The 27,279-nt window shown below is 47.4% G+C and overlaps 1 protein-coding gene across 1 annotated transcript in view; it reads right to left on the bottom strand.

Annotated features, from left to right (window-relative positions):
- The window catches only part of LOC144754197 (E3 ubiquitin-protein ligase TRIM39-like), an 89,567-nt gene that overhangs the window by 4,003 nt on the left and 58,285 nt on the right, over positions 1-27,279 (bottom strand). Inside the window, exon 5 of the mRNA XM_078641782.1 lies at positions 10,234-10,283. Within this exon, the coding sequence (XP_078497908.1) occupies positions 10,234-10,283 (50 nt within the window). The remainder of the gene's footprint in view (positions 1-10,233; positions 10,284-27,279) is intronic.

Raw genomic sequence — 27,279 nt, 5'->3', positions numbered from 1 at the left:
CTACACCACACTACCACACATGACATACTACACTACATCCCACTACAATGCATGAGGCATAGCACACCACATCACCACACTAGGCATTCTACACTCAATCAATCAATCAATCAGGGGTGTGTAAAGCGCGCTACTCACCCGTAAGGGTCTCAAGGCACTGGGGGGTGGGTGGAGGAGGCGGCTCCAAATCAGTCAAAGAGCCAGTTTTTGAGGTTGTTCCTGAACCTGTGTAGGGTCGGGGAGCGTCTGATGTTCACAGGGAGTTTGCTCCAGGTTTTAGCCGTGAAATAAGAGAAAGCTCTCCTGCCGGTTCGGTTTCTGCGGATGCAGGAGACCTCTGCCAAGGCAAGGTTGGCTGAGCCGAGGCTCCTCATGGGTAAGGATACTCTCTCGTTGAGGTATTTGGGTCCGATGTTGTGGAGGGATTTTTAGGCGTGGGTGAGGAGTTTGACGGAGGCCCTCTTCCCGACCGGGAGCCAGTGGAGGCCTCGTAGGTGGTGGGTCATGTGCTCATGGCAAGATGTCCCGAGGAGGAGTCTGGTAGCAGTGTTCTGCATGGTCTGGAGCCTGCGCAGGAGAGTATTGTTGATTCAGGCATAGAGGGAGTTGCCATAGTCCATTCAGCTAGTAATGAGTGCGTGGGTGACTGTCCTTCTGCAGTCTGGGGGATCGACTTGAAGGTCTTATGGAGGATGCGGAGGCAGTTGAAGCTGGTGGAGGCGACAGGGTTGATCTGGTGGTTCATGGAGAGGGAGGAGTCAAGGATGATGACGATGTTCCGTTCGTGGTCTGTAGGGGTGGGTGGGCTCCCTAGGGCGGAGGGCTACCAGGTGTTGTCCCAGGTGGAGGTGCAGGGACGGAGGATGAGGACCTACCACACATGGAGCATACTACACTACACCACACCACACTACAATACGTGAAACATGCTACACTATGCCCCATTACCACATGAGGCATACTACATTACACCACCACATATGAAGCATACTACACTACACCACACATGAAGCAAACTATACTAAACCACACTACCACACATGAAGCATACGTCGCAACACACTGCATTAGACAACACACTTTACTAGCTAAAACACTGCACTAAATAGTACACACTAATAGGCAATGCACTATCAATGTGAGTACACTGCATTATACAGTTTACTGTCCTAGAATGTAAACTGTGCTAGAATTAATACTATACTAGCTGTCACCACCCACTAGACAGCACACTGCACTACAGAGCACACTGCTTTAACAGCACTTTACACTACAGATGATACTAAAACTACAAAGTACACTTCACTACAATACACACTACACTAGACAGCATACTACTACAACAAACACAACACAGTTACAGACTGCACACTGTATTATGTGGTACACTGCATAAGACCATACACTGTATGTATTAGCCAAACTCAGGGTTAGATAGAAAATTGTATTGGCTAGTGCAATACAGACTGCACTAGTGACCACTGTACTAAATACTAATCAGTGACACACTGCACTAGAACAGGTACACTGTATTCAAATTAGCAAGAGCTTTAGATATGCTGCGACTGCCATGCACTGAGTACCTGCACTTTTCTAATGTGATAGGAAGAGCACCAGCACTTCTCAGAGGGTTGTACTATTTATAATAGGGGAGCAAACAGGTACTCAGGGATGGCAAGTAACTACACTATCAACATACAGCACACTGTACTAGATGGTGCAGTGTGACAGCCAGCTAGTAGAAGGAACACTGTTCTAGTCAGTACACTGTATCAGGTATCTCCCTTTACGAAACTGCAAGCTACACTGTACATCACTATGCACAAGAGAGGATGCTGTAACAGGCGGTACGTTGTACTATACTGCTGTCTACACTGCACAACATACTAGCCTGTTCACTATACTATATGGCACACTGCACCAGAGAGCACATTTTAGCAGATGCTATGTTACACTGCACTAGGCAGCACATTTAATTAACCAGTACACTACATACCATAGCAAAGTACAGACAGCACACTGCCCTCGACAGAGCAGGACAACAGGGAGGACACAGTAATAAGTAGTACTGCACCATGCAGTACACTTGAGTACATACTATACATGGTACACACAAGACTGGACAGCAAATCACACTGTACAAGAGTACTAAACAGCACACTGTGCTACACTGTGCTCAGCACAGGAGAGCCCACTAAACTGATGGCACACAGCACCATATAATTAATTGCAATGCATAGCATACAGTGCTAGACAACACACTGCACACAAGAGAAGAATGTTCTAGGTGTTAGTACCAGACAGCAAACTGCACTACACAGCATTGAGTGTCAGAAGCTAGTACAGCACAATGTACTGGAAGGTACAATGTACTGGCCCACACTTTGCACAAGAATATTGAACTAAGGGACACATTGTACTAGATGGGACATAACTTTTTAGACAATAGACACAATAATGACTAGACGGCACCTCATACTGGAAGCCACACCGAAATGCCCAGCACACTGTAGTAGACAGTATACTGCACTAGTGACCCTACAGAACCTGATGGTATACTGTACTAGGCAGGGAGCACACAGTACTTTATGACACTATGCACTGGAACACACAGTGCAGTAGTTGGCACACTGCACTAGACAGAATGCTGTACTGGGTGGTATTCTGTTGTAGTTGATACACTGTACTGGATAGCATACTGTATTAAACTGCGCTCTCTTCTAGTCAGTAAACTGTACTAAAAAGCCCACTGATGGTGCAGTGAACTAGACAGCACAGCGTACGCATCAGAGCTCTGTACCAGACAGTAAACTTTGCTACAAAGCAAATGGTATTAGACAATCCGTCTAGTACACTGGGTAAGGTACACTGTACTAGACTGCACTGGATGGTACAGTGTGCTAGACAGCACACCACACTGCACAACACACGATACAGAACACTACATCAGACAGTGGGAAACTGCCTTTACAACATAGTCTTTACCACACATGCCTTTACCCATCAGGTATTTGTGCCTTTACCACTCATGCCTTTACCCATCAGGTATTTGTGCCTTTACCACTCGTGCCTTTACCCATCAGGTATTTGTGCATTTACCACTCATGCCTTTACCCATCAGGTATTTGTGCCTTTACCACTCGTGCCTTTACCCATCAGGTATTTGTGCATTTCCCACGCATGCTTTTACTTCTCAGGAATGTGTGTCTTTACCACTCATGCCTTTACCCATCAGGTATTTGTGCCTTTACCACTCATGCCTTTACCCATCAGGTATTTGTGCATTTACCACGCATGCCTTTACCCATCAAGTATTTGTGCCTTTACCACTCATGCCTTTACCCATCAGGTATTTGTGCCTTTACCACACATGCCTTTACCCATCAGGTATTTGTGCATTTCCCACACATGCCTTTTACTCTCAGGTATTTGTGCATTTCCCACGCATGCCTTTACCCATCAGGTATTTGTGCATCTCCCACGCATGCCTTTACCCATCAGGTATTTGTGCATTTCCCACGCATGCCTTTACCCATCAGGTATTTGAGCATTTCCCACGCATGCCTTTACCCATCAGGTATTTGTGCATTTCCCACGCATGCCTTTACCTATCAGGTATATGTGCCTTTACCACACATGCCTTTACCCATCAGGTATTTGTGCCTTTACCACACATGCCTTTACCCATCAGGTATTTGTGCCTTTACCACACATGCCTTTACCCATCAGGTATTTGTGCCTTTACCACACATGCCTTTACCCATCAGGTATTTGTGCCTTTACCACACATGCCTTTACCCATCAGGTATTTGTGCATTTCCCACACATGCCTTTACCCATCAGGTATTTGTGCTTTAACCACACATGCCTTTACCCATCAGGTATTTGTGCTTTAACCACACATGCCTTTACCCATCAGGTATTTGTGCATTTCCCACGCATGCCTTTACCCATCAGGTATTTGTGCATTTCCCACGCATGCCTTTACCCATCAGGTATTTGTGCATTTCCCACGCATGCCTTAACCCATCAGGTATTTGTGCATTTCCAACGCATGCCTTTACCCATCAGGTATTTGTGCATTTCCCACGCATGCCTTTACCCATCAGGTATTTGTGCATTTCCCACGTATGCCTTTACCCATCAGGTATTTGTGCCTTTTCCACTCATGCCTTTACCCATCAGGTATTTGTGCATTTCCCACACATGCCTTTACCCATCAGGTATTTGTGCATTTCCCATGCATGCCTTTACCCATCAGGTATTTGTGCATTTCCCATGCATGCCTTTACCCATCAGGTATTTGTGCCTTTACCACTCATGCCTTTACCCATCAGGTATTTGTGCATTTCCCACGCATGCCTTTACCCATCAGGTATTTGTGCATTTCCCACTCATGCCTTTACCCATCAGGTATTTGTGCATTTCCCACGCATGCCTTTACCCATCAGGTATTTGTGCCTTTACCACTCATGCCTTTACCCATCAGGTATTTGTGCATTTCCCACGCATGCCTTTACCCATCAGGTATTTGTGCATTTCCCACGCATGCCTTTACCCATCAGGTATTTGTGCATTTCCCACACATGCCTTTACCCATCAGGTATTTGTGCATTTCCCACACATGCCTTTACCCATCAGGTATTTGTGCATTTCCCACGCATGCCTTTACCCATCAGGTATTTGTGCATTTCCGACGCATGCCTTTACCCATCAGGTATTTGTGCCTTTACCACTCATGCCTTTACCAATCAGGTATTTGTGCATTTCCCACGCATGCCTTTACCCATCAGGTATTTGTGCCTTTACCACTCATGCCTTTACCCATCAGGTATTTGTGCCTTTACCACTCATGCCTTTACCCATCAGGTATTTGTGCCTTTACCACACATGCCTTTACCCATCAGGTATTTGTGCCTTTTCCACTCATGCCTTTACCCATCAGGTATTTGTGCCTTTTCCACTCATGCCTTTACCCATCAGGTATTTGTGCATTTCCCACTCATGCCTTTACCCATCAGGTATTTGTGCCTTTACCACTCATGCCTTTACCCATCAGGTATTTGTGCATTTCCCACGCATGCCTTTACCTATCAGGTATATGTGCCTTTACCACTCATGCCTTTACCCATCAGGTATTTGTGCCTTTACCACTCACGCCTTTACCCATCAGGTATTTGTGCCTTTTCCACTCATGCCTTTACCCATCAGGTATTTGTGCCTTTTCCACTCATGCCTTTACCCATCAGGTATTTGTGCCTTTACCACACATGCCTTTACCCATCAGGTATTTGTGCATTTCCCACGCATGCCTTTACCCATCAGGTATATGTGCCTTTTCCACTCATGCCTTTACCCATCAGGTATTTGTGCATTTCCCACTCATGCCTTTACCCATCAGGTATTTGTGCATTTCCCACTCATGCCTTTACCCATCAGGTATTTGTGCCTTTACCACTCATGCCTTTACCCATCAGGTATTTGTGCATTTCCCATGCATGCCTTTACCCATCAGGTATTTGTGCATTTCCCACGCATGCCTTTACCCATCAGGTATTTGTGCATTTCCCACACATGCCTTTACCCATCAGGTATTTGTGCATTTCCCACGCATGCCTTTACCCATCAGGTATTTGTGCCTTTTCCACTCATGCCTTTACCCATCAGGTATTTGTGCCTTTACCACTCATGCCTTTACCCATCAGGTATTTGTGCATTTCCCACGCATGCCTTTACCCATCAGGTATTTGTGCCTTTTCCACTCATGCCTTTACCCATCAGGTATTTGTGCCTTTTCCACTCATGCCTTTACCCATCAGGTATTTGTGCATTTCCCACGCATGCCTTTACCCATCAGGTATTTGTGCATTTCCCACGCATGCCTTTACCCATCAGGTATTTGTGCATTTCCCACACATGCCTTTACCCATCAGGTATTTGTGCATTTTCCACTCATGCCTTTACCCATCAGGTATTTGTGCATTTTCCACGCATGCCTTTACCCATCAGGTATTTGTGCATTTCCCACGCATGCCTTTACCCATCAGGTATTTGTGCCTTTACCACACATGCCTTTACCCATCAGGTATTTGTGCCTTTTCCACTCATGCCTTTACCCATCAGGTATTTGTGCATTTCCCACGCATGCCTTTACCAATCAGGTATTTGTGCATTTCCCACGCATGCCTTTACCCATCAGGTATTTGTGCCTTTACCACTCATGCCTTTACCCATCAGGTATTTGTGCCTTTACCACACATGCCTTTACCCATCAGGTATTTGTGCCTTTTCCACTCACGCCTTTACCCATCAGGTATTTGTGCATTTCCCACGCATGCCTTAACCCATCAGGTATTTGTGCATTTCCCACGCATGCCTTTACCCATCAGGTATTTGTGCATTTCCCACGCATGCCTTTACCCATCAGGTATTTGTGCATTTCCCACACATGCCTTTACCCATCAGGTATTTGTGCATTTCCCACGCATGCCTTTACCCATCAGGTATTTGTGCATTTCCCACGTATGCCTTTACCCATCAGGTATTTGTGCCTTTACCACTCATGCCTTTACCCATCAGGTATTTGTGCCTTTTCCACTCATGCCTTTACCCATCAGGTATTTGTGCCTTTACCACTCATGCCTTTACCCATCAGGTATTTGTGCCTTTACCACTCATGCCTTTACCCATCAGGTATTTGTGCCTTTTCCACTCATGCCTTTACCCATCAGGTATTTGTGCATTTCCCACTCATGCCTCTACCCATCAGGTATTTGTGCATTTCCCACGCATGCCTTTACCCATCAGGTATTTGTGCATTTTCCACGCATGCCTTTACCCATCAGGTATTTGTGCATTTCCCACTCATGCCTTTACCCATCAGGTATTTGTGCCTTTACCACTCATGCCTTTACCCATCAGGTATTTGTGCATTTCCCACGCATGCCTTTACCCATCAGGTATTTGTGCATTTCCCACGCATGCCTTTACCCATCAGGTATTTGTGCATTTCCCACGCATGCCTTTACCCATCAGGTATTTGTGCATTTCCCACGCATGCCTTTACCCATCAGGTATTTGTGCATTTCCCACGCATGCTTTTACTTCTCAGGAATGTGTGTCTTTACCACACATGCCTTTACCTCTCAGGTATTTGTGGCTTTACCAGGTATTTGTACCTTTACAATGCAGGCCTTTACCACTTGGAAATGTGTTCCTTTACCACTCATGCCTTTATCACACAAGTATTTTTATACATGCCGAAGAAAGAGCTAAATGTAGCGAGTGCCTATTTAGGTTCATGAAGTAAGCAGAAACACAGAGCCAGAATATCTTGCTGAACTTTCCCTGCCACGTTACAAAATGTCCTATTCTCAAATAGGTATGAATATCGATTTAGTTGAAGATTACATTTTCCGGGTGAATCATTATTTTCAGAGTGCATCACCAGGATGGCAGAATCAAATCTTACTAGGGTCATATGTCCCTCTGGAAATTTGTACCTGAAAAGTGGAGGGAGGGACAGAGGAAGAGATGAAGAAGAAAAGAGAGAGAGAGAGAGGGAAAGAGGGGTGAGTGTGGCAGGGTGAAGCTGCGAGTGCATGATGTGAGTGCAGAATGTTAGATAAGGAGGTAATCTCAGCAAATGAGTGCATGTGCTAGGTCATTGAAGAAGCATGCACTAGGTCAGGGAAGGTGCATACACTAGCTCAGTGTAGGTGCATGCGTTGGGTCTGTGTAGATGCATGCGCTAGGCCAGTGTAGGTGCATGCGCTAGGTCGGTGTAGGTGCATGTGCTAGGTCAGAGTAGGTGCATGCGCTGGGTCAGTGTAGGTGCATGCGCTGGGTCAGTGTAGGGGCATGCGCTAGGTCAGTGTAGGTGCATGTGCTAGGTCAGTGTAGGTGCATGCGCTGGGTCAGTGTAGGTGCATGCGCTGGGTCAGTGTAGGTGCATGCGCTGGGTCAGTGTAGGTGCATGTGCTAGTTCCGTGTAGGTGCATGTGCTAGATCAGTGTAGGTGCATGCGCTAGGTCAGTGTAGGTGCATGTGCTAGGTCAGTGTAGGTGCATGTGCTAGGTCAGTGTAGGTGCATGTGCTAGGTCAGTGTAGGTGCATGTGCTAGGTCAGTGTAGGTGCATGTGCTAGTTCCGTGTAGGTGCATGTGCTAGGTCAGTGTAGGTGCATGCGCTAGGTCAGTGTAGGTGCATGTGCTAGTTCCGTGTAGGTGAATGTGCTAGGTCAGAGTAGGTGCATGTGCTAGTTCCGTGTAGGTGCATGTGCTAGATCAGTGTAGGTGCATGCGCTAGGTCAGTGTAGGTGCATGCGCTAGTTCCGTGTAGGTGAATGTGCTAGGTCAGTGTAGGTGCATGTGCTAGGCCAGTGAAGGTTCATGTTCTAGGCCAGTGTAGGTGCATGCGCTAGGTCAGTGTAGGTGCATGTGCTAGGCCAGTGAAGGTTCATGTTCTAGGCCAGTGTAGGTGCATGTGTTAGGTCAGTGTAGGTTCATGCGCTGGGTCAGTGTAGGTGCATGTGCTAGTTCCGTGTAGGTGCATGTGCTAGATCAGTGTAGGTGCATGCACTAGGTCAGTGTAGGTGCATGTGCTAGTTCCGTGTAGGTGAATGTGCTAGGTCAGAGTAGGTGCATGTGCTTGCTCCATGTAGGTGCATGCGCTAGGTCAGTGTAGGGTGCATGCGCTAGGCCAGTGAAGGTTAATGTTCTAGGCCAGTGTAGGTGCATGTGCTAGGTCAGTGTAGGTGCATGTGCTAGTTCCGTGTAGGTGCATGTGCTAGATCAGTGTAGGTGCATGTGCTAGTTCCGTGTAGGTGCATGTGCTAGATCAGTGTAGGTGCATGTGCTAGTTCCGTGTAGGTGCATGTGCTAGGTCAGAGTAGGTGCATGTGCTAGTTCCGTGTAGGTGCATGTGCTAGGTCAGAGTAGGTGCATGCGCCAGGTCAGTGTAGGTGCATGCGCTAGGTCTGTGTAGGTGCATGCGCTAGGTCAGTGTAGGTGCATGCGCTGGGTCAGGGTAGGTGCATTCGCTAGGTCAGTGTAGGTGCATGCGCTGGGTCAGTGTAGGTGCATGTGCTTGTTCCATGTAGGTGCATTCGCTAGGTCAGTGTAGGTGCATTCGCTAGGTCAGTGTAGGTGCATGCGCTGGGTCAGTGTAGGTGCATGTGCTTGTTCCATGTAGGTGCATTCGCTAGGTCAGTGTAGGTGCATTCGCTAGGTCAGTGTAGGTGCATGCGCTAGGTCAGTGTAGGTGCATGCGCTAGGTCAGTGTAGGTGCATGCGCTAGGTCAGTGTAGGTGCATGCGCTAGGTCAGTGTAGGTGCATTCGCTAGGTCAGTGTAGGTGCATGCGCTAGGTCAGTGTAGGTGCATGCGCTAGGTCAGTGTAGGTGCATTCGCTAGGTCAGTGTAGGTGCATGCGCTAGGTCAGTGTAGGTGCATGCGCTAGGTCAGTGTAGGTGCATGCGCTAGGTCAGTGTAGGTGCATGCGCTAGGTCAGTGTAGGTGCATGTGCTAGTTCCGTGTAGGTGAATGTGCTAGGTCAGAGTAGGTGCATGTGCTAGGTCACTGTAGATGCATGCACTAGGTGCATGTATGTGCATGCGCTAGGTCAGTGTAGGTGCATGCGCTAGGTCAGTGTAGGTGCATGCGCTAGGTCAGTGTAGGTGCATGTGCTAGTTCCGTGTAGGTGCATGTGCTAGTTCCGTGTAGGTGCATGTGCTAGGTCACTGTAGATGCATGCACTAGGTGCATGTATGTGCATGCGCTAGGTCAGTGTAGGTGCATGTGCTAGGTTGTGTAGAGGTCCTGTAGGTGCATATGATAGGTCAGTGTAGATGTAGGCACTTTGCCGGTGTAGATGCACTAGAGAACATAGAATGTGTTATGCAGCAAGTACCGATTTCTGAGGTAAAAATCACCGCAACTGAATGTCCAATGGACAGAATGATTTAAACCCGGGAAATGCAGCAGCATTTATACAGAATAGAGAGAAGGAAAAATCTGGAAAAGACAAAGTTTACAGACACAAATCAAGTAACTGTACCCTGAATCGAGTGCACATTACCATTAAATAGCACACCATACCATCCCATAACATGCCATACTGCCATCCCATCCCATCCCATCCCAGATCAGATCATACCATCCCATCCCATATCATACCATGCCATGCCCTTTTCATGAACAGTAGCATACAGAGCTAATCATCACAATGATATTTACCTTTATAACTCTTCACCACCTCTGGGCACTGCATCTTTACATTATTGCACCTGTAATAACACACATTATTGTTGTATTAAAAAATAATGGCAGTTTACAGGAACAAAGGATGAACATCACATAAGACCTGTATTTGCAATAATATTGAGTATTAACCCCTTTGGTGCTCAGGACGGCCCCAGGTCGTCACGCGTCACAGTGGATGTGTGCTAACGACGGATCCCGGCCATCTGAACTCCGCCCACTCTCTATTGCCCGCACAGCGTGAAAATTCGTCCAGCGCGCAAGGGGTTAAGAGCAGCGCCTGCGGACTAGTGCTCAGTGTGAGTTACTGTTTATACACAGGTCAAAGCTCTAACGATATCCAAAAGTACCTTCAATATCCTATGGCAGGGTGTGGCTGTTCTAAGGCAGATAGCTAAGTGTGCATCATGTGATGCTATGGAGGGCTACATCGTGGGTCTTCTAGGAGCTGCGGGTAGCTCAGTGAGAGGGGCTGACTAACAGGTTACATCTGATCCTTGTGGAGTCTCGAGTACATACTTAATAAATGTATATTCCTGCCAGCACCCAAAACACAACACTACTACAACCAATCCCTGCCAGTGTAAACCTTGTCACTACTCCTCTACAACCTTGGAAGGATTAGCACACAACCTTTGTCGCTGCGAACTCCGTCATCACTGCGCTAGAACTTTAGAGCTCAACCCCTCTAAAAACATATTCTCAAGTTTACAAGAGGGCTCAGTGAGGTAAGTGCTCACTGCTGGCATCTGTCTGACCTGTAAGACACAAATGTGATTCCAGCAGGGCAAACTCACCCTTTCATCCTTCTCGGGTTGTTACGCTGCACACAATCAAAGTGGGGTGATTTCTATTTTATCAACAGCAATGATGAATGCTCAAAAGCTCCAGTACTTTGGGAGATCTCTGCCCACAGATCTCTACCCACAGATCTCTGCCCACAGATCTCTGCCCACAGATCTCTGCCCACAGATCTCTGCCCACAGATCCCTGTCCCACAGATCTCTACCCACAGAGGGAGGCAGACACACAATCCCTGCCACTGTAAACGCCATCTTCCCCGTTCTAGAACTTTTAATGGGATTAGCGCACCGTACTACCTTTCTGGAGAGAAGAATTCATGTCACTGTACGCTGTGACCTCGAGGCACTGTTACTTCTTAGGATTCTTCCTTTCATCTTTGCTAAACCTGTCTGTGGCATCCTTAGGATCTATCTCTGCATTTATCCTATGGGGGATCCACAGGATCAGCATGGCCATTCATTATATTAGTGACATATAATATTACTGTCTGGAATCTTTCTTTATGTATATAATTATGTAGAACAAGATACGTTAAATAAGAACCCCACTGTGCACTGTAAGTCACCACGTGCACAAGGATGTGCATCCAAAGCAATTTATTCAATCCCAGGCTGGAGTTGTGTTACACCTAAAATGCATCCATCGGATTAACTTTAATGGGTAAAAAAAAGTGGGATATAATCCACTGTGCTAACCATTAAAGTCGCCTTTTAAAACATGCCTCAAGCCCGTCACTGCTGTTTTAATTTGAAAACGTGACTAGGAAAAATAAACCTTTTGCAAGGCCGAACCCTTCCTTTTTAATACTTATACGGGCAGGGTGAAATTTTCACTGTGCATCTCTCCCATACTGGGTTACCTTATTAAACTTAATAAATGATAACTTCAGTTTGGGAACAGATAGAGAATAGCGTTTATACTTAAATGTATTATAAGTTCAAATCCTCTTTAACAGTAAAGTTGAATTTAAAGTTACCATTTTGAAAAGGTCACTTTTAGAAAGTTTCTAGTTTGTGAAAAAAGTCATTTAGGAACATTAATCGTTAGAGTGGACCTAGGTATGAACAATATACGACAGATACATGTCATCTAATACATCTGTGTCGACAAATTCTGTTTTCATCTCATTTTATTTGGAATTTATACATATATATACGAAATGCAATAAATACACAATAGTCAGAAAAAATTCAAATAAATTGATCCATAGATTTCAATTCCCAATATGAACAGTCACATTGCAGTTTCTTGACATCGTAGTTTTTAAAGAAAAACCATTCAAATGTTCAGGTTCTCAAGACACAAAATGGTCATATCATAAATATAAATCTTCAGCATGGCTAATACAAATATGTGTCCTATGGGCGTTTCGGCTATGTGCCTTCATCAGGAAGCCATGTATTGTGTAGATGTGACCTAGAGAATAAAAGTGAGACACTGATGCATGTATCAACAGATATTGTTCAAATTTAAAAGATACGGTCTTACAAAGCTATTTTTATGAAAAGGGAAAATGTATTTATATTTTAAGTGAATAAAAACACTAGTTGCAAGCCACTCAAAAGGGATTAGATTGGGCATCTCATGCAAACTAGAAACTCAACCTTAAATGAAAAGATTCAACATGCCATTAACTCCACCTGGCATATATTGAATGCCATAAAAACCAAGGAAGCTCCTCTACCCAAACCTCTTTTTGCATATAGAAAGAGCAAAACTGTGAAAGACCTTGTAGTACAATCCTGCATGCCAAATCTAACAAATCTATGGAAGGTCAGAAATTCCCTATGGGTAATTTCAAATGTATGTCTTGTACAGCATGCCAATTTGCCATTGAAACACAGAATTTCTGTTTCAATAACATTGAGATACCACTTCAATGTTTAACAAATTGCAAAACTACCAACATTATTTATCTTCTCCTGTGTCCCTGTAACCAAGGTTACATGGGAGAAACATCACGTACTATGGCCACTGAATTGACGGAACACCGATCAGCTATTCGTACCCACAAAACAAAGGCCCCATTGGTGCAGCTCTACATGGACCAACAGCATACCTCGAATGAGATACGTTGGCTCATTGTAGAAAAAATTCAGATCAACACCAACCCTCAAAGCACTAACAAGTAAATGCAGAGAGGTATTTTGGATATTTACATTCAACACTTACCTTAATGGAATGAATAGCGAGATCCCATGGGATCAGGTCATTAAACATAACCCTGGATAATTTATATGTCTTGGGATGATATATACATGACTATGACCTGTTGTCAACCTCTATATGAAATATCAAGAAGAGAGGTAGGGAGAGTATCTGACACTCTTGTTCCCCGGTCAATAATCAATAAACACAAGAAGAGTGTCTGGGAGAAAATAGGGAAGAAGAACTACGCTTGGAGCTCAGTAACAACCACACTAGGATGTTTTAGAAGGCCCTCACTCACCACCTAGTGATGACATGCTTCATCATCGGGCCCCACCAAAGAGACCGAGTGTCTCTTTGGTGTGCTGCAACGCCAGGATTACTGCGGAGCTGGATGGTGAATAAAGGGCGTGTTGAGTGAAAATGAAAAAATTAGTGAGTGATGAGGGTATTTATAAAAATTGTCAGTAGTGTATCTGAAGCAATTTTATTAATGATCACTAAAGACAGACAATTTAAGATGTATTAAAGGATCCAGTCCACTTTTAATTGAATGGTGGGATCCTATAGAGTAGTCAACATGTTTCTTGCCATCGAAACGGTGTCAATTTACCCGGCAATTCTTCAGGACTGGGTGTGATAAACCCTGGCGGTATGGGCACTCTAAGGCCCACCCTTACCTAGGGACGTGAGATGTGAAAATTATAAAAAATTTGAAAAAGTGCAAAATAATTAGGAATAAAGGATTAATTCCTAATTTACTCCTGGTTTAGGAGGCTTCAACTGATCGTTTCTGCACTTTTGAGGTGTTAGGAATAAACACCATAGGTCTCAGGAGGGGGGTGGGAGCGTATTTGGCACACCGCCCTCGACGCTCGGCACCCGTAGTGTACCTACGTCGCCCTTCTACCGGACCCCGACGATTCGTCGGGGTCCGGTAGAAGACCTATGAGACCTATGGTGTTTATTCCTAACACCTCAAAAGTTATATGCATGGAACGTTTTCTGCGTAATTGTGTAAATATTGTTTATTTCAATTTTTGTTTTATTTTATGCTTTAATAAATATTCCAAAGAAATCCCTCTCATGCCAATTTTTAATAATGTTGGTTAACGTGGGGGGGTTTCTGGTAGTCCCTGGCCATAGAGAAAGGCGGGGCCGGCATCGGCCCCGCCGCAAGTATGGCGGGCGCACCGGCCCCCACGCGCTCTCTGTGGTGGGGCGAACCCCGTCGCGTCACAATGACGCGGCGGGCACGCCTTATCACGGATTGGACGCCGGGTTCCCTAATGACCAGGAAGTGATCAAATCACTTCTGGGTCACTGGGGAGCAAAGGACAGGCCGAACCGGCCTGGCTAGTGAGGGGTTAAAAGGCCGGGGAGCGCGGGAGTCTGCCTCTTTGACTCCACGGCCTGCCCCCCAAGCCTCCAGGAGGCTGTAATTCTTTTTCCCCCACCCACCATCCCATAAAGCAGATGATTTAAATTGTGTTTATGAAGGTTGTTTAACATGTTTGTTCCAAATGTATATGGATGACAGGTGTGTCGTACTAATATGTTTTATTCCTTAGAACTTTATCCCGTTTACAGGTCATCAATCGTTGTATTTATTGCTATTCCTTGGTCAGGCGGTAAGGTCATGATTGGTGAGCAGTAAATTTAAGGTCCTTAGAGGGCGGCGCCATTCTTGAATGGGGTCGCCAAGGGAAGGGACAAGTGGTCTCCCCTAGAACTCCAGGGGCAGTACAGCCGGTTGGCTGGATGGGTGCGGGGGAGGGAGGACAAGAACAAACCTCTCCTAGGTATGAAATCAATATCTTGGTAATATATCCATCATAGAATGTCTATATCAACATTGTCCCACAACAGAAGTTATTTAGAAAACATTATTCTAATGTATTATTTCCATAATAAAGTAGTTCATAACAAAAGGACATCATCACTATGTTCCTTCTATATGTACAATATATTCAGATATACAAAATGACTATCTACAACAGCCCCACAAGAAAAAAGGACAAAAAATGTCATTCATATATCTAATCATTACCAAACATCCAAACATTCATCCAAGGACTACCAACCACAACTCAACCACCATACAATGAAACAAAAGCATTACAATAAAAAGATACATAAATATATACACATAACAGAGCAACAAACAAAAGGCGCCGACGCTCGCTTCGGAAAAGGACCCGTGTCCACAGTTCCTTCGTCAGGGCGCAGTTGATACAGTTCTTGGTAGACACAATTCTTGATAGACGTACTTTTTTCTTCTTTCAATATTATGAAATAAATCCACCAAATAGAATAAAACGGGGGGGCTTAATCTTGAAGTTACATCTGATATGGTAATGTCATCATGTAATTCACTGGCATCCAAATATATCAAAGGGCAGTAATCTTCCACCACGTGGAATGTTCGTATAGCATACCCTGCAAACCTGATCCTTGTAAGTGACAGGCCAGCAGTCATCAATGAAATATCCAAGATGAATACGGAGCGAAGCAAAGAGCCTCTGCACAAAAGCACAATGATAGATGTCCCAATAAATTATTAAAACACAAGATATCGTCGTACAGGATAATCACTACACGAATGGTTGACGGGGTCCAAGGGTACACCTCCGTTAGATTTATTTATTTATTTAGGAGTTTTCTATAGCGCTAGTAAGACCCGGAGGTTTCGGAGCACTTTACAACATTTGTTCAAACAGTTTAGTACACCAAGAGGGTCCAGGTAGATAGTGAGTCTAAGGAGGTTCATTAATCCGTAAGCGTCTGGTAGTAATCGATGCAGATTTGAGAGTTTAGTGTTCAAGTAGGGGGGAATAGTGTTCAGAATAGGGGGGAAGTGATGCCAAGAGTGACTTTAACGTAGTTGCTGGGTCTCTTGTCTTGTGGTCGGAAATTAAAGCAGATCCGATGTCACTTTATGAGGACTCGATTGAGGAAGAGTGCTTTGAGCTGGCTCTTGAAAGCTTTGTTGTAAGAGTTCGTCCTAATAACTACAGCTTATCTCCGGCTGGCAGGACGTCCACAGATTGCAAAAATAGCAGCAGTGGGGGAGGGAGGAGTTACACTTTCGCTAGGCCGGTTGGCCACCCCGCACATGCACAACGACGTCAATAAACGGCGCAGAGATGCAAGGGCCCCCTTTAATGGAGTTAATAGAGCGTACGGGGGTAACCGGGTTTGGGGGAGGTGGGGGGGTACCCTCACGGTAAACGGGCCCTCTGCGCATGCACACTCCAACTGGAGGGCGTGGTTAATTGATAAGGATCTGAAACCAGTTAGTGACCTTGCCGTGGGCCCAAATAGGATACGCAGAAAAGTAATTACTGTATGATTATGGTTCATATGTTCGATTCGGATAGGAAATACCTTGTACTAGAATTATGTTAAGGTTAGCCATCTGATATCTGTATATATCAATTGTAAGTTTTCTGCGTAATTGTGTAAATATTGTTTATTTCAATTTTGGTTTTATGGTTTTATTTTATGTTTTAATAAATACGGCTGGGGGGTTGTAAGACCCCAGCCTCCAAAGAAATCCCTCTCATGTCAATTTTTAATAATGTTGGTTAACGCAAGGGGGGGGGGGGGGGGGGGGGGGGTTCCGGTAGTCCCTGGCCATAGGGGGCCAGAGACTCTGGTCTGCCGCTGCTCGCTCACGTGGTGAGGAGAAAAAACAAGACGCAGAGGAGATAATAAGGCCACCCAAGACCCTGGGGCAGACATGCAGAGAGGGGGGAGACCTCCATACATGCCCCAACATAGCACGGGCGCAATTGCAAGGATGAAGCGGGCTACCTAGAAGCTGGACAAAACAAGGAGGTGAGGCAAAACCCCCAGTGCTGCGATAGTCACTCCTAGACCCCAGTTGACGGGACTATAACAGGGCAGTGGCTCTGGCAGATACCTTCCCAGAGTAAAGGAGCAAAATGTGAAGGGACAGCCATAGCAAGAACAAGCCTGGGCACTGACATGGAAGCAGACTGGGTATACTCCTAGCATCAAAGCCTAGAGGGGCGAAAAGGAGCAGGCGCAGCACACAGTGAATGAGAGGCCGAGCCCCGTCGCTGCAGAACTTCCAGGGACATACACCCAAGTAGCAATAACCAATAATACGTACGTAGAACGGAAGTAACACTCCACCCTTTCCAGCAAGCCTCCCTGCCTGACCAATCTACTCCAGGAGGGTTCGAAGGAGCAAAGAGCCCCGAGGCAAATACAGGGTTAGCTCCTGATGGTACAAAGGCCGCCTATCAAGACTCTTGCAGACTTTGACCATAATTGTGGGCTTTGACGCAGAGACTCGAGCTTGACCTGCCCTGAACCAACAGTAAGGGGTGACAACTGGAATCACCAACTGGGCAACAAAAGTAACGCCAATACCCTGGAAACCAAGCACTCTGGAAGGAAGATGTTGTGATGGCATTTATACACAAAGTCTCGTTCCAGAAGAAAGTATTTATTTATAACATTGGTTGAAAGCCACAGCCATCTTGCAAGGCACCGCAGTAAACTCCAACTGCCGAACAACAGCATCTCCATTACATCATCATGGAACACAATGACGTCATAATGAACGGCAGTCTCAGCCTAGCTGAGACTGCCTAAGCTCATTAAGTACATTACAACACATCCCCCTTCCTTACCCATTGCAAAGACTTGTTGCCATGCAGTAATGAAGTTATAGTGGCTGTGCAAAATAAACAAATAATAATAAAAAAACAATATGGATAAATAACATGCCAAAAGCTAGCAAAGGAAAAATGAAACTAAGGCAGCTAGAAATATTTCACCGATACCCAAGTGAGCAGAAGACCTGCGAGAAACAAATAAGATTATTCGCAAACATATTCATTTAAGTAGGCAGGAGGTCTTCTTGCCCTTACCTCCTTCTCAGCCTGTGGCATAGAACTTAACCATCTCGCCTCCTTGCAACAGGTTCATCACAACCCTGCACCTGATCTCCAAATTGCTGGCCATTTGCCCCTTGTTGTGATTTCAAAAATAAAGTGTCATTCATCAGCAACCAAGGTGAACAAGTGTCACCCACACCATGCTTTACCTGCTCATGGTCAATAACACAACTTTTCTTCTGGTATAGCGCACTGGCTTTCAGGGCAAGAAGCGGGCAGGACTAGAGAGGTTTGCAGCTTGGAGAAATGAGCCATCACATAGGCCTGTACACAGATGATCTCCTGTTGTTTCTCTGGAATACAACCACGAATCAGAAAGGAGCCCCAATGTCAATTGGCAGAAATTGAAATTGTTTCCCATGACGGACCCCCACTGCTTGATCTACGGGACCTACAATAGGAACCTAGATCATACTTGGGAGTAAAAAATATACCATGGCCCTGCTGAGCTGCTATAAGGCAATGTGGGTAGAGCAATACGATACAATATGATTTTTGGAGAACCTTGCGGCTCTCGGTAGTTGGACAAATAGCTGTCCTACAGATGTTGGCACTCCCACGCCTGCTGTACTTCTTCGGAACACTCCCGGTGTGAATACCGCAGCGACATTCAGGGATCTCAACTCAATGATTGTATCCTTGATCTGAGGAGCAGGACACAGGAGGGTAGCGCTGACCACACTACAGCGCCCCATGAGGGAGGGAGTCCCGAACTTTGAGGGATACTACATAGCAGCTCAACTGTAGTGGATGATCCAATGGTTGGCAGCCGGGCAGAACCCGGACACAGAGCAGTATCCCTTTGCGCCGACTACTCCAACGCTTGCGAAAATATTGCTGAGAGTACAGAGGAATCAGTCGGGTGACACAGCCGAATCCAGGGTGGGGACGCATTGCTGGGCTCGGTACCCGAGGAGAGAAGGTGCCACGATTCCCTATTCCCTGGACCTGCCCATAACTCTGCTTCACTGCCTCCCACAGGGGGATCATTGGGCGGGGCTGGAGAGCTGGGAAAAGGCAGGTCTGAAAGGGTTATATGACATTACCACAACTTCCTTCACCTCGCACGTCTTTACATTGCACATTTCACAACGCATACCACTACCACGAATTGACATTCATTCACATTACAAACACCTTCACAACGCATTCCACTACCACACACACTTTTACCACGCGTACTGCCTCTGAAACATTCTAGCACAGTGTAACACTGCCACTTACTGTTGAAAATCTATACATTAACTCTTAATGCATTTTTTTATTCCATTTGTCGTTTACACATAGGCTAATAATTGAACAAGTTATATTTATGGGGGAAGACCACCCCCCCAAGCCCACCTTTTTAATTATCCTCAAATGGGTGGTTTTGTCTTGCGATGCAAAAACATGCATGCCAACAGTCTTTACGATCTAAAAAATGCGTGAAAAATGTACTACGAAGTAAAAACTTCGGAGTAAAGGCTGTTTCCCTGAAAGTGATGGGGGACCACTACGGGAACTCTGAATTACTCCCTTTCGGAGAGCTCTGGATGGGATTTGACTTGCATACGTCCTGGCCAAACGAGAGATAGCCAGACATTGGAAAACACCAGGGGGACTGCGGGTGTGAGCACGGAGAAAGGAATTGGAAAAATGGGCGCGGGAAGAAGGGAGACTCTTACTCGAAGAAGTGAAGCGGAGAATAGATAACATAAACCGAGCAAGAGCATGGGAGCGCCTAGTGGGATCCATTAGAGCAGTATCCTCGCAGCCAGTAGCATCAGACTGAGAAGAAGGGGAAAATGAATTGGTAGACCCGGGGCAGATTGACCAGATGATGCCACTATAGTGATATGAGCACTATAACACCAATAATTAAAGTAAGGTCAATAGCATGTGTGTAATAGCTGATGAGACAACTATTCGGAACTCAAACCAACTCAAGGAAAGGAAAGGGGAGGGGTGGTTTATTAGTGTTAAGGTAAGAGCACACCAGAGGGTATATACCTAACTGTATATGAATAATGTTGATGAGACATTGTACATTATGAATGCCTGAAAACCCAATAAAATCAGGTTTTTAAAAAAATTATTGAGATTTGGAAACTTATTTACAGGTTTAAGGATTGAAATGAGGCTTTGGAAAACACACAAAGAAGTCCCTGAAGACTTGAAAGGAGATTTGCTGCCTGGAATGAGTGGTCAGTGACCTGGGCGGAGGTTTGAGGATTGAAATGAGGCTTCTCAAGACTTGAGGTTACGTAGTTTTTGACTCCGCTTCGTATCTAGCAGCCATTTTGTGTCCAGCCGCCATTTATTGTTGCCTCACTCAGGCAGCACGGCGTACACGGTGTTTCTGTATTTTCAGCTGTCTACGTATCCTTCGTGTCAAGTGAACCCCCTGCCCTTGTTTACGAAACCGATGTCAGGGTCTGGCCGAGTCCACTAATCCATGTCTAGGCTGATTGATCTCTGTCCCGACTGACTGTTTGGCTCTCACTATTCTTCCTGACTTTATCTTATTTGACTGGCCATCACTATTCTTTTCGTGTATTCTCTTGTTACATAAACTATCCTTTGAAGCATTCAAACATGTTCAACCACCTGCAAATTGAATTACGGGCACTAGTGTTGATTAACTTGAGGGAAGGAGAGCACACGGGGTCTGAAGGAAGGGTGTGTTTTGGACATTCGATAGCCTGTTTTCGAACTATTCCTACTCGTCAGTTTTGTATGTTTGGGAGTGGGCATTGTAAATCTGTGTACTATAATAGATTGTGCGCCACGGAATTAAGTGGCAGTCTCCTGAGAATCTACTTTTTGTAACTTCTAGGACCACTGTGCTTAGCTGCAGCTAATAAACCTGATTTTCTACGCCCAACAGAGTGTCTCGTGTCTCTGTTCGACAAGGCAGGTGAACCCGGAGATATTAGGCGTGCCCTGCGCCGCTTGGCCCATAAGGCCTGGTTCTCCAATTGGCGGCTGTGATCTGGTCCCGCTATCTTCCCCGCCAGGACTGGACCCTCCTAGAACCATACCGCTATCTGGAGTGCCAGGCGCAAGCCCCTTCGGCCGTTCTCCTGTGTCTAACAACATTTCCGGAACAGTAACTATAAAACAAGGAGACCCCCGCCCCTCTCTGTATTACAGGAACCATCCCGAGGTCGCCTTAGACAGGAAGCACTCCGTTCCGACCCCGGAAGTCCCACCCCTGAGGCAGCGGCAGAACAAGTGAAAACCGAACGAGACGCCCAGAACGCCGTCGGAGCATCGTGGCAGGACACTCGGACTGATGCAGAAGACGGAGAAGAGGCGAACCCAGAGGAAGACGTGTGGTCGGAAGATTGGTGGAGTCCCTAGGAGGTGGCTGAAGAGCGGCCGCTACTCACAGGAGAGTTGCGGTGGACCGTGTGAGTACCAGTAATCCCACCCCAGAGTACGCTAGGTACTCTTTGTAATTACCGTGTAAATATCCCTCTTTAGGCAAGAACCACGTACTAAATGCACTGTATGATATTTGTAAAGCACCCTTCCTCCCCTCACTTACGTATCTGACACACCCTCGCTACATCCCTATCCATCGTTTGTCGCCCCCTTGTGCTACCACCCTTCCTCACGGTCTTCCCTCTCCTCTCCTCACTACTTGAGTGCCGGTGACTGCATATACATTAGAGTCCCCACCAGGACTAACGGTTCCTTGTTTCTCTTATTGCCCTCCGAGGTTCCTCCCCGACATCAGAACCGCCACAGGAACACCAAGAAAAGGAACCGGACCCAAGCCCCGAAGAAGGACCCTGACTATCCTGTGGATCCCTTTTGCTTTTGACCCTACTGTTACCTGACTTTGTGTTTAATAAATCCCGGCATAGCCCACTATATCCGGCCTCCTTGCCTGATTTTCCAGCCTGCAGCACATCCACCATCACATCTGGTGTCAGAAGTGGGATCCGCTGGAGGCATGGAGGCCGTCGTTAAAAGAATGGCGGATTCCCAAGAGCAATTGGGGAAGCTTATGGAACAATTCCTGAAGACCGCGGAGGACGATAGGGGACAACTGCATGACGTCCTCAAAGGCCAAGGGGCCGTACATGAACAAGCCATGACTGACTGGCGCCCTAGGGCAGCCAAGGCCAATGACCTTCCTACCCTCCGTGGTCCTGCAAAAGTACATCCCGGGGGATGACCCGGACTATTTTTTCACCAATTTCGAGAGGTTGGCACAGGCCGCCAACTGGCCTGTGGAGCGATGGGGCCAGTATTTGGTCCCCTTTTGACTGGCGACTTGCAAGCCGCCTACCAGCAGGTCAACATCCAGGGCAACAACCCATATGTAGAGATAAAGAAGTGTATTCTGGAGCGTTTTGGAGTAGACGACGATACATACAGGATAAAACTGAGACAGGCCAGAGAGGGGCCCCAAGAAAATCCTCGGGCCCTCTCCTTCCGGATCAAGGATCTCGCCAATAGGTGGCTCAAACCAGAGGCATCCACGAAGGAAGACATCCTAGGGAAGATATACCTCGAACAGTTCCTGAACTCACTGCATCCGGCCACCCAGAGGTGGGTAAGACAACATTTCCGCCTCACGTTCGAGACGGCCGTCGAAACCGCCTGTGCATACAGCAGAGCACAAGAAGTTCAACGTTGTAAGGAGGAGCATCCCCATAGGCCTCACCAAGCCACAGCCCCTCGACCTCCCCGGAGACCAGACCAAGCCCCTCTCTTACCCTCGCCGGTCCTGTACCGTCCTCTTAACCTTGGGCCCCAGTGTTACAACTGTGGTGGTTTTGGACACATCGCCCGCGTCTGCCCCCAGAAGGAGGAGCCGATGGAGATAGGCCTTGTACGGAACTATGTATGCCACACGCCAGGGGCAGCACCCCCTCCATTTCACGGTCCTGTATCCATAGACGGACAAAATGTCCTCGCTCTAGCCGACACCGGCTGCCGTCAAAGTGTTCTCCGTCCTCAAGACCTGGCCCTCCCTGCGGGCCCCCCAACTGGAATGGTAGCCATCCAGTGCGTCCACGGGGACACCAAACGTTACCCCACCACCCAGGTGCGAGTACAACACCCCGGAGACCCAGGACACAACCTTACGGTCGGTCTTGTGCCGGCACTACCCGAACAAGTCATCTTGGGGAGCGACTATTCCGGACTCCCTAAGCTCCTTCAGGACACCACTGACTCCCTAGCCCAGTGGTGGAAAGAGGCCCCCTATTCCCAGGGCCTGTCTTCCACGACTGCGGAACCCAAACCTCACAAAACCAGAAGTCAGAAGAGAAAGGAGAAGAAAGACCACACCTATGCCTATCCCACGATCGTTGAGGAACATCCCTGGCAAACAGACCAGGATCCCTCGCTAGTAGATCCCTACTTTTTCAAGAAAAGCGGGTTGTTATACCGAAAAGGGGGGGCACAACAGAACCCACAGTTATTGATCCCCGATCCTTTCCAAAACAAAGTACTCTTCTTAGCACACAGCCACCTTTTAGGGGGTCATTTCGGGGATGAAAAAACTAGCCAGGCGGTCCTTGAAAAATTCTACTGGCCCGGCGTCCACCAGCGCATTAAAACATACTGCCGCGAATGTGCGGTCTGCCAAAAACATAGTCGTTATCGGCCACCTAGGGTACCGCTACGACCTCTCCCCCTCATTGACATTCCGTTTAGTAGGATAGGGATGGACATCATAGGACCCCTTCTGCCCTCACGAAGCGGGTGTCGCTATGCGTTAGTCATAGTAGATTATGCCACTCGCTTCCCTGAAGCCATTCCCTTACGCCAACCCACAGCACAGAACATCGCCAAAGCCCTTATATCAATATTTTCCCGGTAGGGTTTCCCCGGGAAATCCTCACCGACCAGGGCACGCCGTTTGTCTCGTCACTCATGAAACAGGTCTGTGCCCGACTAGGTATAAAACAAATCAGGACGTCAGCGTACCATCCGCAAACTGACGGATTGGTCGAGTGTTACAATGCCACACTAAAACAAACCTTGAAAAAGCTGTTAGGGTTAGAAGCCAAACGGTGGGAAGAAATATTACCGCTGGCTCTTTTTGCCATTCGGTGTAAGATACAGAGTAGTACAGGCTATTCCCCCTATGAGTTGTTGTATGGTCGGCCCCCTCGAACGCTATTGGACATGGCCCAAGAAGCCTGGGAAGCGGAACCTGATCGCACACGTCCTTTACCAGAGTATGTGAACAACTTGAAGACCCATCTAGCAGAGATCCCTGAAATAGTCAGACAAAACCTAGAAAGCGCACAAAACGCCCAAAAGGGACAGTACGATAAGGACACGAGAACCCGTGTCTTCGCCATCGGGGACCTAGTCCTCCTGATGATGCCCTCATCCGACCAAAAACTCCTGGGACAGTGGCAAGGGCCCTATGCCATCCGGCGACAGGTGACCCCGGTTACCTATGAGGTTGAACTGGACCCCACTAGGGGCACGTCCCAAATATACCATGTGAACCTCCTGAAAAAGTGGAAAGGGCCCCGTCCTGTCCTGACCGGGTCCAGGTTGCAGTCTTCCTTCCCTTTTGACCCCTGCCTGGATCCCGCATTGACCACGGTACAAACCCGGGAACTCCGAGAAGCCCTGTCACCCGTGAATGTGGTCTTCTCCTCCTATCCGGGACGGACTACAGTCACCGAACATGCCATAGAAACAGAACCAGGGAAAGCAGTTCGATTCCGACCCTACCGAGTCCCAGAGGCTCGCAGATCAGTCATACGAAGGGAGATTGAGGACATGCTAAAGATGGGGATCATAGAACCTTCGGTAAGCGATTGGAATTCCCCTATTGTCCTTGTGCCGAAACCTGACGGGTCTGTCAGGTTCTGCATAGACTTTCGAGAGGTCAATAAGGTATCCAGTTTCCACACATCCCTTACCTAGGGTTGACGAAATGGTCGAAAGAATAGGCAAGGCCAAATACATTTCCACCCTCGACCTCTGCAAGGGCTACTGGCAGATACCCCTCAGAGAACAAGACAAAAAGAAAAACGCCTTCTATACCCCTGCGGGTTGTTTCAGTTCATAGTCATGCCTTTTGGGCTTCATGGTGCCTCCGCTACTTTTCAGCGAGCCATGAACCATGTCCTACGTCCACACTCTGTATGCAGGGGCCTATTTAGACGACATTGTCATCTACAGCGATAGCTGGCAGCAACATCTAGTGCATTTATACAATGTTGTTTCCTCCCTAGGCTCTTTTGGTTTTTCCATCAACCCCGCCAAAACCACACTTGCTGCACAAACCGTCCAGTACTTGGGTTTCCTTTTGGGTGAAGGCCTGATAAGACCCCAGAAAACCAAAACAGAAGCTATCCAGTCCCTTCCCTTTCCACAGACGAAAAAGGACCGCCGAGCCTTTCTCGGACTCCTGGGCTATTATCGGAGGTTTGTTCCCAACTTTTCCCAGAGAGCAGCTCCCCTTACGGACCTCCTGAAGAAATCCACCCAAACCGAAATTACCTGAAAGACCCACACCCTTCTTATGGCAGGCTTTTTCCGACCTGAAGGGCGCCCTGACCTCCAGCCCTGACCTCCAGCCCTGTCCTGGTAAGCCCGGACTATTCCCTACCCTTCATTCTACAGACTGGTGCCTCTGACGAGGGTTTGGGGGCAGTCCTATCCCAAAAAGACGACCTAGGGAACGAAAGGCCTATCCTCTATCTCAGCAGGAAATTGTTCCCCAGAGAAAGAACTACGCTGTAGTGGAAAAAGAAGCACTCGCAATTAAATGGGCCATTGAAAGCCTAAGGTACTACCTGGAGGGTCGAGACTTCACCATCTATACAGACCACGCCCCCTTGGAGTGGATGCCCCGGAATAAAGGACATAACGACCGGGTCCTCCGCTGGTTCCTGTCTCTCCAACCCTTCCACTTCAGAACTCGACACCAGAAGGGAACAGAGCAGGGCAACGCTGATTTTCTATCGCGATGCCCCTCATCCCCAACCCGTACAGGAAGGACAGCTAGGGGAAGGGGATGTGATACGGTCCCGCTATCTTCCCCGCCAGGACTGGACCCTCCTAGAACCATACCGCTATCTGGGGTGTCAGGCGCAAGCCCCTTCGGCCGTTCTCCTGCGTCTAACAACATTTCCAGAACAGTAACCATGACAAGGAGACCCCCGCCCCTCTCTGTATTACAGGAACCAACCCGAGGTCGCCTTCGACAGGAAGCACTCCGTTCCGACCCCGGAAGTCCCACCCCTGAGGCAGCGGCAGAACAAGTGAAAACCGAACGCGACGCCCAGAACGCTGTCGGAGCATCGTGGTAGGACACTCGGACTGGCGCAGAAGATGGAGAAGAGGCGAACCCAGAGGAAGACGTGTGGTCGGAAGATTGGTGGAGTCCCTAGGAGGTGGCTGAAGAGCGGCCGCGACTCACAGGAGAGTTGCGGCAGACCGTGTGAGTACCAGTAATCCCGCCCCAAAGTACGCTAGGTACTCGTTGTAATTACCGTGTAAATATCCCTCTTTAGGAACGAACCACGTACTAAACGCACTGTATGATATTTGTAAAGCACCCTTCCTCCCCTCACTTACGTATCTGACACACCCTCGCTACATCCCTATCCTTCGTTTCTCCCGCCCCCTTGTGCTACCACCCTTCCTCACGGTCTTCCCTCTCCTCTCCTCACTACCCGGGTGCCGGTGACTGCATATACATTAGAGTCCCCACCAGGACTAACGGTTCCTTGTTTCTCTTATTGCCCTCCGAGGTTCCTCCCCGACATCAGAACCGCCACAGGAACACCAAGAACAGGAACTGGACCCAAGCCCCGAAGAAGGACCCGGACTATCCTGTGGATCCCTTTTGCTTTTGACCCTACTGTTACCTGACTTTGTGTTTAATAAATCCCGGCATAGCCCACTATATCTGGCCTCCTTGCCTGATTTTCCAGCCTGCAGCACACCCACCATCACAGCGGCCAACGTGTGGGCGACTTCAGTGGTAGTGGTTCAGCCCGATGGTCGTGAGGAGCTTCGCAAGAAAATTCTGGAGGATTCGCAAACCACGTGAGCGACCCCTGTATGTTGAAGTGGACCGAAAGTCTTTTGCAGCGCGGCTACTCCTTTCCGACAGCTGCTGACGACTGCTGCCCTGACTTTGGTGATGATTGGTATCGCGAGACGT

This window comes from Lissotriton helveticus, chromosome 5_1, assembly GCF_964261635.1.
Source record: "Lissotriton helveticus chromosome 5_1, aLisHel1.1, whole genome shotgun sequence".
NCBI classification, from domain to species: Eukaryota; Metazoa; Chordata; class Amphibia; order Caudata; family Salamandridae; genus Lissotriton; species Lissotriton helveticus.
This window is presented reverse-complemented; position numbering and strand designations above follow the sequence as displayed.